The 12,730-nt window shown below is 46.7% G+C and overlaps 2 protein-coding genes across 3 annotated transcripts in view; both read left to right on the top strand.

Moving 5' to 3' along the window:
- Positions 1 to 3,361, top strand: part of BSCL2 (BSCL2 lipid droplet biogenesis associated, seipin) — a 32,087-nt gene extending 28,726 nt beyond the window's left edge. For both annotated transcript variants that reach the window (XM_081173358.1, XM_081173357.1), the window contains 2 exons: positions 1,342 to 1,425; positions 2,987 to 3,361. In XM_081173358.1, coding sequence (XP_081029484.1) covers positions 1,342 to 1,425; positions 2,987 to 3,147 — 245 coding nt within the window. In that variant the 3' untranslated portion in view covers positions 3,148 to 3,361. The remainder of the gene's footprint in view (positions 1 to 1,341; positions 1,426 to 2,986) is intronic.
- Positions 1 to 12,730, top strand: part of LBHD1 (LBH domain containing 1) — a 109,441-nt gene that overhangs the window by 22,634 nt on the left and 74,077 nt on the right. The gene's annotated exons all lie outside the window — the stretch shown is intronic.

Raw genomic sequence — 12,730 nt, 5'->3', positions numbered from 1 at the left:
CCGCCGTAGCACAATTTCTGTTCTCCTCCTGAAGCAAAGTTCTTAACCTGAGGTAATATTTCTGGGTTAGCGGAGTCTGTAACCTGAAGCTTAGGTAACCTGAAGCGTATGTAGCCTGAGGTACCACTGTAATGGGTTGGATGAGGGCCAATAAGCCAAGATTTGATATTCCGCTCTACAGAATTCCCTGTGGGTTGGTGGTTCTCATGTCCAGGCATGAGGCAAACAACTTACTCTTTTAAATGAATTGTGTCACCCTGTTCTTGGAGTCAAATGGTACAGGTCAGGTTGTAAATAATGATTTTAAAAATCTAAAGGTGCTGAAAAAGATGACAAAGGAGGTGACAAAAAAAACGTCTCTGGGGAAGGGCCAGAGCATTTGTCCTGCTTGCAGAAGATCCCAGGTCCAATCCCTGGCATCTTATCCATAGCTCAGCTGGTTACAGCATGGTGCTGATGACACCGGGGTAATAATAATAATAATAATAATAATAATAATAATAATAATAATAATATAATTTATTATTTATACCCCGCCCATCTGGCTGGGTTTTCCCAGCCACTCTGGGCGCCTTCCAACAAAACACTAAAATGCAATAACCTATTAAACATTACAAGCTTCCCTAAACAGGGCTGCCTTCAGATGTCTTCTAAAAGTCTGGTAGTTATTTTTCTCTTTGACATCTGAATCATAGAATCATAGAATCATAGCGTTGGAAGAGACCACAAGGGCCATCGAGTCCAACCCCCTGCCAAGCAGGAAACACCATCAGAGCACTCCTGACATATGGTTGTCAAGCCTCTGTTTAAAGACCTCCAAAGTAGGAGACTCCACCTGGTAGGAGGGCATTCCACAGGGCAGGTGCCACTACCAAGAAGGCCCTCTGCCTGGTTCCCTGTAACTGGGCTTCTCGCAGTGAGGGAACCGCCAGAAGGCCCTCGGCGCTGGACCTCAGTGTCCGGGCTGGATGATGGGGGTGGAGATGCAGGTTGCGGGTTCTATCCCCGTCTGGGACAGCTGCATATTCCTGCATTCCAGGGGGTTGGACTAAATGATCCTCAGGGTCCCTTCCAACTCTGATTCTATGATCTCCAGACAAGGCTGGGAACGACTCCCTTTCTGAAAGCAGCCCTGGGGAGCCGCTGCCAGTCAGTGTAGACGGCGCTGAGCAAGATGGACCAGTAGACCAACTCTGTGTTGGGCAGGTTTTCTATGAGGGCGTTCCACGAATGGGGTATTCTGCCATGATTTCCTTGCCATCTTAGACGCTCCCTCTTTTCAACACACGATTTCCAGCCTACAGGCCTGGCTTGATTTTCTTCCTCTTGCTTCTGCAACAGTTGCTGAGATGCAGGCCCAAAAGAGCAATCTGGAGAAACCTGATTCTGGGACAAGGTCCAGTCTGGACAATGGGATGAGCGAAGGTAGGTGGCATGTCCTGGTCCTCACCTGAGTTTCCTCCACCCCCCTCCTGGATCCATGTTTTGCATGCAGTATATAACAATAAACCAGGAGACTGCAGAGCTAAAGGGACACACACATACAGTGGTGCCCCGCAAGACGAATGCCTCGCAAGACGGAAAACTCGCTAGACGAAAGGGTTTTCCGTTTTTGAGCTGCTTCACAAAACGAATCTCCTATGGGCTTGCTTCGCAAGACGACAATGTCTTGCGAGTTCCTGCTGGTTTTTTCCCCTCCCCCCCTTTTTCTAAGCCGCTAAGCCGCTTATCAGCTGATCCGATAAGCTGATAAACCGCTAAAAGCGCTAATAGCGCTAATCCTCTAATCCGTCAATGGGCTTGCTTCGCAAGATGAAAAACCGCTAGACGAAGAGAATCACGGAACGGATTCTTTTCGTCTTGCGAGGCACCACTGTATCTACTTATGCATGCTTTCTTGGGTGGGGAAGTGTGTAAATAAACCTCTTAACTGTTGTTAAGGTGGCATATAGCCTGCTATACAAAGGTAAGCATAGCATAACTCTCCTTCCTTGGAGGTTTTTAAGCAGAGGTTGGATGGCTTAAGGCAGGGGTCAGCAAACTTTTTCAGCAGGGGGCCGGTTCACTGTCCCTCAGACCTTGTGGGGGGCCGGACCATATTTGGGGGGGGGGGAATGAACGAATTCCTATGTCCCACAAATAACCCAGAGATGCATTTTAAATAAAACGACACATTCTACTCATGTGAAAACACGCTGATTCCTGGACCGTCCACAGGCTGGATTTAGAAGGCGATTGGGCCGGAGTCTGCAGTAGGGCTGGGCGATAGCTGGTTTTCAACATCGTGGTATATCACCAGCTAAACATCGCAATATACTGATACATCACAATGTCTGAAATGAGGATGGAGCTACATGGGGGCACTGGCAACTTCACAGTTTTTCTTCCATGGTGATTTTTGCCGGTACCTGCTCCTCTGATTTGCTGCCCCCTGCAGGAGAGAGCTGAGCCTGCAGAGTTAACATAGGCTGGGTTCACGGTTTTTCACACATTGTGATTTTTGCATAGCAAATTCACGATATATTGTCAGGTCAAAAATTATGAAACCAATATAACGATACAGACTTTCAAACCAGTTTTGTATAGCGATATATCACCCAGCCCTAGTCTGCAGCATCTGTTTAAGGTCACAACTGGAAAATTTCACGGGAGCAGTGGTGCCAGTGGTGCTTTTATATTGTCTTGCAGAGCAGTCCTAAGGTGGAAAAGAGTCCTAGAAATGCTGTTGATATTGATTTCATTCTAATCATGTTGCTTTTAAAATTATTATATTGTTATTACTAGTATTAGTGTTATTAATACTAATAAGATTAAAAACTAATGCTGCGGTGTTACATTTAGATTAAGTTAACAGTCAATAGCTGAAACTGAGCTGTGAGCCCCAAAGGCCTGCCTCCCGCCCTCCTGTTTGAAATGCCTGGATAACAGGGGCTTCTCTCCAACATGTGAATACTGATTTATCTCCCGTTTGCTTATTCATTCGCAGAGACGGAATTTGAGTCTGTGGACAATTCCACGCTGCTTGCTGAGGTCAACTTCCCAGCCCCTTCCCGGGAGGGGGACCCCTCAAGCCTGCTGCCCCCGGGGGCCAGGACCCTCACGCCAGGCTCAGAGATCCGGCAGAGAAGTACTTGCTCCAGTTCCTGAAAAGGGGGCGGGCGGGTTTGTTTGCGGCCGGACGAGCCCCTCCTCAGCCTTTTGCACTGCTCCCAATAGCTTGCACCCACCACGGGCCTTGCTCTCCAAAGGGAGCCTCTGCTCCCAGCTTGTGTTTACATTCCAGCTCCTTTTTCTCTCCCCCACCCCCTACTCCTCACCCGGAGACACTGTAACTTAAAATAAAGATTTACCTGCTAACGAATTAGTTGCCAGTGTATTGCAAAAACTCTGTGCTGGAGAAAAGCCATGCCGTGAATTCTTGTGTACTGGGAGGTGGATTTGGGGGTTTTTAAGCCATGTACACCCTGGACTAGATTAGAAGCCTAGAATGAGTCTTGGGACCTCTCCACCCTTCCGTTTGTGTGTGATTTCTAGGTCTGTGATTTGTAGGCACAGGTAGCTGAGATTCCAGCATTGCAGGAGTTTGGACTAGATGACCCTTGGGTCCCTCCCAACTCTATAATTCTGCAATTTAGGGATGCGGGTGGCGCTGTGCTCTAAACCACTGAGCCTCTTGGGCTTGCTGATCGGAAGGTCAGCGGTTCGAATCCCCGTGATGGGGTGAGTTCCTGTTGCTCGGTCCCAGCTCCTGCCAACCTAGCAGTTCAAAAGCACGCCAGCACAAGTAGGTACCACTGCAGCGGGAAGGTAAATGGCATTTCCGTGCGCTCTGGCACTCGTCACGGTCCTCTGTGTGCCAGTAGCGGTTTAGTCATGCTGGCTACATGACCTGGAAAGCTGTCTGTGGACAAACGCCAGCTCCTTCGGCCTGAAAGCGAGATGAGCGCCGCAACCCCATAGTCCCCTTTGACTGGGCTTAACCGTCCAGGGGTCCTTTACCTTTTTTTAATTCTACAATTTATTAATATTGTCCCAGAGCTTTTCCTGGGAAAACTTGCTGTTTACCACTGACTCGGACGTCAATCAGGTTTTCCGTCGATCGTTTGTTCTGATTCAGTAGGAAAACCACAGGATTGAAAAAATACAGTGGTGCCTCGCAAGACGAAAAGAATCCGTTCTGTGATTCTCTTCGTCTAGCGGTTTTTTTGTCTTGCGAAGCAACCCTCTTAGCGGATTAGCGCTATTAGCGGCTTTTAGCGGCTTTTTATTCTATAGTAAGAGCTGTTCGACAGTGGAATTTGCTGCCAAGGAGTGTGGTGGAGTCTCCTACTTTGGAGGTCTTTAAGCAGAGGCTTGACAACCATATGTCAGGAGTGCTCTGATGGTGTTTCCTGCTTGGCAGGGGGTTGGACTCGATGGCCCTTGTGGTCTCTTCCAACTCTATGATTCTATGATTCTATGATTCTATGATAAGCGGCTTAGCGGCTTAGAAAAAGGAGGGGAGGGGAAAAAACCAGCAGGAACTCGCAAGACATTGTCGTCTTGCGAAGCAAGCCCATAGGAAATTCGTTTTGCGAAGCACCTCCAAAACGGAAAACTCTTTCGTCTAGCGAGTTTTCCGTCTTGCGAGGCATTCGTCTTGCGGGGCACCACTGTACCTGCTCAGATCATGCACCCAGTGCCTCGATTCTGCAGCACAAACAGAAGAGTCGACGAGCCCTTAGGCCCCTTCTCCACTATGCACTTAGAGCAGTATCATCCCACTTTAAATAGTGCTGGAGTTGCGGTCAACATCGGAGTGCACTACCTTGGCTTCCATGGGAAAGGGGTTCAGGGGCGCCGAGCAGAGGGGGCGGAAGAAGCTTCAGCCCCCTCAATATTGGTGTGCAGGGGGCCGAGACATCCGTCCCCTGCCATTGTCAGGCAAGTGCCTGGAAGCTGGACAGGGGCGGAGACAAGCAGAGAGGGAAGAGCGTCCTCTGCGTGCGCCCCCCCTCCCATGGGGCGAAGCTTTTTTGTCCCACACGTACTTTTGAGGAACACCAGAAAGCTTTTCCAGAAGGCGCTCTCTGCCAGGGATGCACAGGGTGAAGCATCTTTGCCTGTGCGTCCCTTTCCAAAAGGGCTGGGGGGTGAGTGGGTGGGCCAAGTCTGCCTGTCTGGACTGGGGTGTGTATCGCACGTGTGGCATCGTGCATGCACATCGAGGGGCCCCCAATGTCGGGTGCAACTCAGCACGCCTGTAGGGGTTGCACATTCAGTTTCCAGAATAAATCACGCAGGCTGAGAGGCAAGGCACTTCTGTCTGCACGGGGTTTATAGAGGAATGTCTCCTTTTTCCTGATGCAGAATCTTGAGTTGCCTGATTGATGGGCTTCATCACCACCACCCTGCATGAAATGCACCCTGGAAGTTGCCTTGCCTCAACACTCATGTTCCTTTGGCTGTTTGAGCTGCCACTTTCTCAATTAATAGGGTTTTCCGATAATCATTGCAGCCAGAGCAGGGTCCCACCCAACCTGACGTCTTTCAGTTTACAAAGATCCAATGTTCATCTGGCCCGTCTTGGCTGGGAAGGAGGGCTTGTCTGCATTCCAGAGACAGCTAGTAACTCTCGCCTCAAATTCCAGCCCAGTGGTAGTGGGGATGACCCTTATTGCTCCACACGCCAGCTGGAAGGATGTGTTCACCTCGTAGTGCAGGGCGTGCGCACTGCTTGCTTGCAGCGAGGACTAACGTAGGTCACATGTTGTTTGCCAAACTCCCATGGTGCTTTGCTGGCACTCCTAACTAAGCTCAGTGGTGTTGCGCAGGGCTGTGTGAAATGCTTTGCTGAAACTTGAGTTTGTTGTGGTGGTACCCGTCTGTCCCTCCTGGATTGCTTTGGAAACGTGGGCAGGAGAGGGGATGAAATACGTTTTGGGGGGTAGGCCTCATAGTCTGAAGCAGGAGTGGGGAAACTCACAGCCCTCCAGTTGTTGCTGAAAAGAAATCCAGTTTTCCTCAGTAACTGTGACCAGTCCAATCCCCTTTCAAATCTGCTGGAAATTAGGTGAGCATTTGCTCCTCACTCAAGGCAGAAGTGCCAACCTAGCAGTTCAAAAGCACGTCAAAGTGCAAGTAGATAAATAGGTACTGCTCCGGCGGGAAGATAAACTGCGTTTCTGTGTGCTGCTCTGGTTCGCCAGAAGCGGCTTAGTCATGCTGGCCACATGACCTGGAAGCTGTACGCCGTCTCCCTTGGCCAATAAAGCGAGATGAGCGCTGCAACCCCAGAGTCGGTCACGACTGTACCTAATGGCCCTTTACCTTTACCAAGGCAGATGATTATATAGAAAGTAGGGCTGGGCGGCGTCAGGTTTTCAACATTGCAATGTATCACCAGCCAAACATCGCGATCTGGCGATACATCGGGATGTTGAAAGGTAGGCAGCTTGTTTCTTCCGCCTGGCATTTCTTCTCTGAGGGGTGGGCAGCCGCTCGCCCCTCAACAGAGAAGTTCAAAGGAGCCCCCACCCTGCCTCTGGCCCACATGCCTGTATCAATTTTGTATTGGTGAAATCCTTGATATCTGTGCATGTTCACGTCCTTCTAGATTAAGTGGAGCAGGGATTCACGGCAGGACAACAAAAATGGATTTTGAGAGCCCATGGGCTCACTAAGAGAGACTTAAACTTCCAGCCTGGAAGGAGAAAATACCCACTATCTAATACTCGGTGGGCTGAGTATTAATGTTACATGTTGAACGCACTGTTTATAAATGCCGACTTCGCTTGGATAGCTGATTCCACATTTGGATGGCATATGTTGAGCTGTATGTGCAAATGTTGAGTGGTATACAAATTTAATTAATAATAATAATAAAGATGGATGGACTGGTGATGCATATTGTATCCTGCAGCTTCCGGCAAGTTGTAGGAGGTGAAGAGTTGCCCTTACACTGGGATCCTCCTTGCAGGCTTTCCATAGGCATCTGGCTGGACAGGATCCTGGATGATCCAATGTACAGGTGTCTCCCACTTACATTCTGTTTTGGTTCCCCCCCCCCCAAATTATTCATTTTATAACACAACTAAACAACACAAACACACACACACACACACAAATACAAATAAATTCTTGTCTTATCCTTATTTTTTCTAAACATTGTTAGGTGGGCTTCCCCAAGTCCCCCCTATCTGATTTTCTTTAGCAGTTTACATATATCATAATTTTTAACCATTTTTTTTATCACACTCACTTTTACCATAAAAATCTTCACATTTTATCACTTACAAATGATACTATTTTAAAATACACTATCTTCTACTTCTAACCCTACAGCCTATATCCACTTCCAAAGCTATTCTAAGATTTAAATTTAAACATATTTTTTTCAGATGTTCTTTAAATTTCTTCCAGTCTTCTTCCACCATCTCTTCTCTCTGGTCTCGGAGTCTCCCAGTCAGTTCAGCAAGTTCCATATTGTCCATCATCTTCATCTGCCATTCTTCGATAGTTGGTAAATATTGTTTCTTCCAATTCTTCGCTAGTAATATTCTCGCAGCTGTTGTGGCATACAGAAAAAAAGTAACATCCTTTTCGGGGATTTCACCCTCCCACTTACATTCTGGGGGCCTGCCATGTGTAAGTGAAAAATTGTGTGCATGGGGAGCATCTTTTAAACACCCTCTCTGCCGCTCTCCCACCAATCCAGACCAAAAAGACTATATCCAAAAATATCCACAACTAGAATTGAAGCTCGAGGCTGGCTGCATGACGGCTGCTGCGTTACCCCGCAAATCGGCTGCTAGGCGGGGAGGCTGAGCAGCCTAAACAAAGCCCAAGTCTCTTCGGAGCTTCCTCTGCCCTCACTGAAATCCTCTTTGGGCTCCGGGGAGGGTCTCCTCACGAGCCACGAGAAAACTCCTGCTCTCTCCCGCCATTTCCAGGTTTGAATAGAATTATTTACTTCCCAGTACTGCAGGTATAGGGACGCGGGTGGCGCTGTGGGTTAAACCACAGACCCTAGGACTTGCCGATCAGAAGGTCGGCGGTTCAAATCCCCGCAACGGAGTGAGCTCCCGTTGCTCGGTCCCTGCTCCTGCCAACCTAGCAGTTCAAAAGCACATCAAAGTGAAAGTAGATAAATAGGTACCGCTCTGGCGGGAAGGTAAACGGTGTTTTCGTGCACTGCTCTGGTTCGCCAGAAGCAGCTTAGTCATGCTGGCCACATGACCCGGAAGCTGTCTGCGGACAAACGCCGGCTCCCTCAGCTCATAAAGTGAGATGAGAGCCGCAACCCCAGAGTCAGTCATGACTGGACCTAATGGTCAGGGGTCCCTTTACCTTTTTTACTGCAGGTATATGTAGTCACACACAAGCTTATCACAGGTAAGTGGGGGCATGTCTGTATTGTTAAGTTGACAGGTTTTTCCTTCTTCGTTTTCCTTCCTTCAAATAAACTTCCATTAAAAATAAATTAAGAAATGATTCGCCTTCGCCACCACCTTAGGTGCAAATTTTCTAAATGGAAACCCCCAACATGCATTGGCCATGTGTCATGAGGTCCACCTTGCGTCTCATCCTCGATTGCCAGACAGTCTTCTCTCTCCCGTTCCGCTCCTCCACCTTTTCTCCCACTATTTGCCAACCAAAACCTCGGCTTATCGGGTTGTACGTGGAGCAAATACTCTGAGCAAGCTGTGTACCAGAAATACACACGCCACTCATTCTTAAATTATGCAAGATGAGCGGAATTTAGCACCACTCACTCTGAGGATTTTTTGTAAGGCTGGAATTTTGCTATTCCATGGTATAGAAACTGGCACGTAGTGTATGAGCAATTCTGAATTCCATTGAGTTCTTCCAAGTTTAATCATGCGGGCTGTTTTCAGAATTAATTCATACTCAGCCAAAGCTCTCTCCTTCCCCCCCCCTTTTTTTTTGCTGGAAAGAGCTTTTGCTCAGGAATGCAGTCCCCTTGCTTAGTCAGAGACTCATGATAATGACTCAGCACAAATTTAGACAAAAGCGGATTTTGAAAAGCAACGTCTCAGTCGTACCCTGTGCCCCAGTTCTTCCGACTGAAATTTAATTAGCATTCCCCTAATGTGCAGTCGGTTCCACTTGCTTGTCCTTACAATGTCTAGGCAACATTTGTTAATTAAGATTGTGTTTCTCCTCTTCCTGTTTTTAAAAATATCTTTTTCCCTATCCCCAACCCTGTTTTTATTTCTTTTTTTTAAAAAAATGCAAAGGAGATCTTTTGAGAGGAGCTGTATCAGCTGGGAATAAAATAATTTGAAATGTTGGGATGTTAAAAGTTTCTTTATTTTATAAGAGCTGTAATGTGAGGAGATATGATAGCCATCCTCAAATATCTAAAAGGGCTGTCACTTGGAAGAGGGAGTAAGCTTGTTTTCTCCTGCTCTGGAAGGCAGGACTCGAACCAATGGCTTCAAGTTGCAAGAAAGTAAATTCCAACTAAATATCACATATAATTTACTGGTGGTAAGAGCTGTTTGACAGTGGAACAGACTCCCTTGAAAGGTGGTGGACTCTCCTTCATTGGAGGTTTTCAAGCAGAGGTTGGATTTTCACCTGTCATGGATGCTTTAGTTGAGATTCCTGGATTGCAGGGGGGTGGACTAGATGACCCCTGGAGTCCCTCCCACCTCTACAAAAAAAAATTATATAAATTTTTATTAGTTTTTTAACATATCATTTTCAACAGTAATTAAACATACTTTTACATCTTAGTCAATTTTTTTGCCTTCCATCAGTCCTGTCTGAAAATTTTCCAATCTAATCTCTTAGTATGCATTTCTTATCTTCCCTATTACATTTCAAACTCATAACCAATATCTCTACCTTTTTCTACTTTGTAACACTTCGTATATTTCTCCTTACAAAACGTCTTGTAGTCCTACTAGCGTAATTTGTTGATTACAGTTGCTCTTCAAATAATTCATCTACTTCTTCCAATCTTCTGTAAATCTCTGGTCCTGCAGGTTTCAAATCCTTCCTGTCATTTTGTCCAATTCTGCATAGTCCATTAATTTCGTCTGCCATTCTTCTTTCGTTGGAATTTCTTCTTGCTTCCATTTCTGGGCTAACAGTACTTTTGTCGCTGTTGTTGCATAGAAGAACAGTTTGACATCTTGTCTCTACAATTCTATGATTCTATGGAAGCTTACAGGATCTGAAAGCAGCTGAAGAAACATGTTCCCAGTTAGTTAAAGCAAATGATCAAAGTATTCATGGACTGGCAGCCCCTGCAATTCACTGTTCCTTAAACTTGCAAAAGCTTTCAACATGCGTTTTGAATATGGTTGTCTGCTTTTGCTAAGTCTGACACGGGCTGCGTGCCTCTGAGCATGTACAGAGTACCCTTTCCCCCATCAGCAGAGCAACCCATTTGAACCCAAAGGGCAAAGTGCTTTTCAGATCACATCAGAATCTTGACAAAAAGTAGCTTTAAAAAACAACAACAAAAAACGGCAGTGTAAAATATGGTAGTTCTCTAAACGCCCCATTCGTCCTGGAAGATGTCTTCTGTTTCTACAGATGCTGAAAGCATTGAATGCAAACCTTTGGAGGTTTCTAGACTAGTTTTTGTGTTGTCTTGTTTGGGCAACTGAGGAAGAAAAGGAGCGAATCGTAGTAAAATCCTTGCCACGTGGCAATTGCGGTCGGCTCAACAGTTCCAAAGTTAAGCTCGTTTAGGAAGTTCTAAGGGTGACCTCCTTGCGCAGCCTGTTTTCTGAATTTCCTTGCAGAGGAGCTGAGGCAGTAGCAAAGAGCTCTGCTTTGCTGTTGCCCGGAGTTGGCCAGGGTCATGTCCTGAGCAGCTTTACGTGCAGCTGGTGATGATCCGAGAGGAAGTGGAATATTAGCTGAAAAGTGAGGTTGCCTTTAGAATTATTGCCACACTAGGGAATTGGAGAGGGACGTGGGTGGCGCTGTGGGTTAAATCAGAACCTAGGACTTGCCGATCAGAAGGTCGGCGGTTCGAATCCCCACGATGGGGTGAGCTCCCATTGCTCAGTCCCTGCTCCTGCCAACCTAGCAGTTCGAAAGCCTGTCAAAGTGCAAGTAGATAAATAGGTACCGCTCTGGCGGGAAGGTAAACAGCGTTTCTGTGCGCTGCTCTGGTTCGCCAGAAGCGGCTTAGTCATGCTGGCCACATGACCCAGAAGCTGTACACCGGCTCCCTCGGCCAATAAGGCGAGATGAGCGCTGCAACCCCAGAGTCAGCCACGACTGGACCTAATGGTCACGGGTCCCTTTACCTTTACTAGGGAATTGGAGAAGAGTGCCGTCATCTCTTGCTGGTTTTGTGGGGAGGGAACTCCTGGGGTCCCCGAAGAGCCCACTGCCGACACACAGCCTGGACCCTCCTTTTTCTTCTACGTTGGTCGCTAGATCTGTCTCCCATCTGCAGTGTGAAGGGCTGTTGCTACCAGGGAAGCCCACCAAGAAAGGGCTTTGAGCTGGTCCAAAAGAGCCTGAAGTATTCCTTAAAACTTTAATCTGAGATCACTGGTTAATAATATGTTTTTAACTGTTTCTGAGAAGGCTTTAAAACATATATTTTTTCCTCAAAGGGATGCATGAGCCAACCTGGGCTCATTCTGGTGGAAGGGTGGGATATATGGAATAAGTAAATTAACACCACTATCTTACCTCAAAACTCTGCACAGTGGGGCTCTGAAAGGCATCATGAGGTATACAAGAGACACATTCTAGGAAGTGATGGAGGGAATCTAAGAATACATATTTTGTATTCTTAAGAAAGTCGTGTACCTCCTTTATTTTAATCCCTGTCCGCCAGGATTTCAAAATTCAGTTAAGTCTGTGTGGCCTCAGTTCTCCCACCTCTAAAATGGGAATTATACTCTGTGGTAAAATAAAGAAGGTGAAGTCTTTTGCGTACGTCGGCGTCAGTCATAGATCTTTGCCTGCTCATGATGGAAGACAACTGCGGGTTATCGAAACTTCAGTCAATGGGGGGGGGGAGTTTTCTGTCTGTTGTCGATTAGGAAAATAAAAGTAAAACAATAAGTTGTTTTAAAACATGGATGGGTACATCAAGCAGCATCTCTCCAGCACAACTGTTTTGTACAATATTTCTTAAGATCCAATAAATGCATTGTCTTTATTTTATTTTCCTTTTCAATTTTTCTGCTCTTGGAATGACCTCATTAATAAACGAGAGAATGACGGATTTTTGGCTCTTAGATATTTTCCTGTTGGCCGGTGTGGAGCGGAGACACTTCGCGCTGGGCGTCCCATCACTGCTTTTTAATGTTCTCTCTCTTACTCGTTAACTCACTCATTGACTGTCTCTCTCTCTCTCAGTCTCTCTCTCTCTCTCTCTCTCTCTCTCTCTCTCTCTCTCTCTCTCTCTCACACACACACACACACACACACAGCTTCCATGTCTTTAATAGTATAATAATAATAATAATTTATTATTTGTACCCCACCCATCTGGCTGGGTTTCCCCAGCCACTCTGGGCGGCTTCCAACAAAGATGAAAAATACATCAAAATAGCTTTGCACAGGCCATAAATTCAACAGAATAAGCTTCTCTTGACATGGGGGTGCTATGTGGCTTCACCTGCTGAACATCTGCCTGCCTTGCAGCTCATAAAACCGTAACAGGCCTGTTTTATGGAGGAGGTGGCAAGCTTATTTCCTATTGGTCTCCATGTGTGGTCTCTTCTTGAGCCTCGCTGTCTTTGGC

Source organism: Podarcis bocagei (assembly GCF_964188305.1).
Source record: "Podarcis bocagei genome assembly, chromosome: 16".
NCBI classification, from domain to species: Eukaryota; Metazoa; Chordata; class Lepidosauria; order Squamata; family Lacertidae; genus Podarcis; species Podarcis bocagei.
Note: the sequence above shows the minus strand (reverse complement) of the source record. Positions and strands in the feature narration are given on the sequence as shown.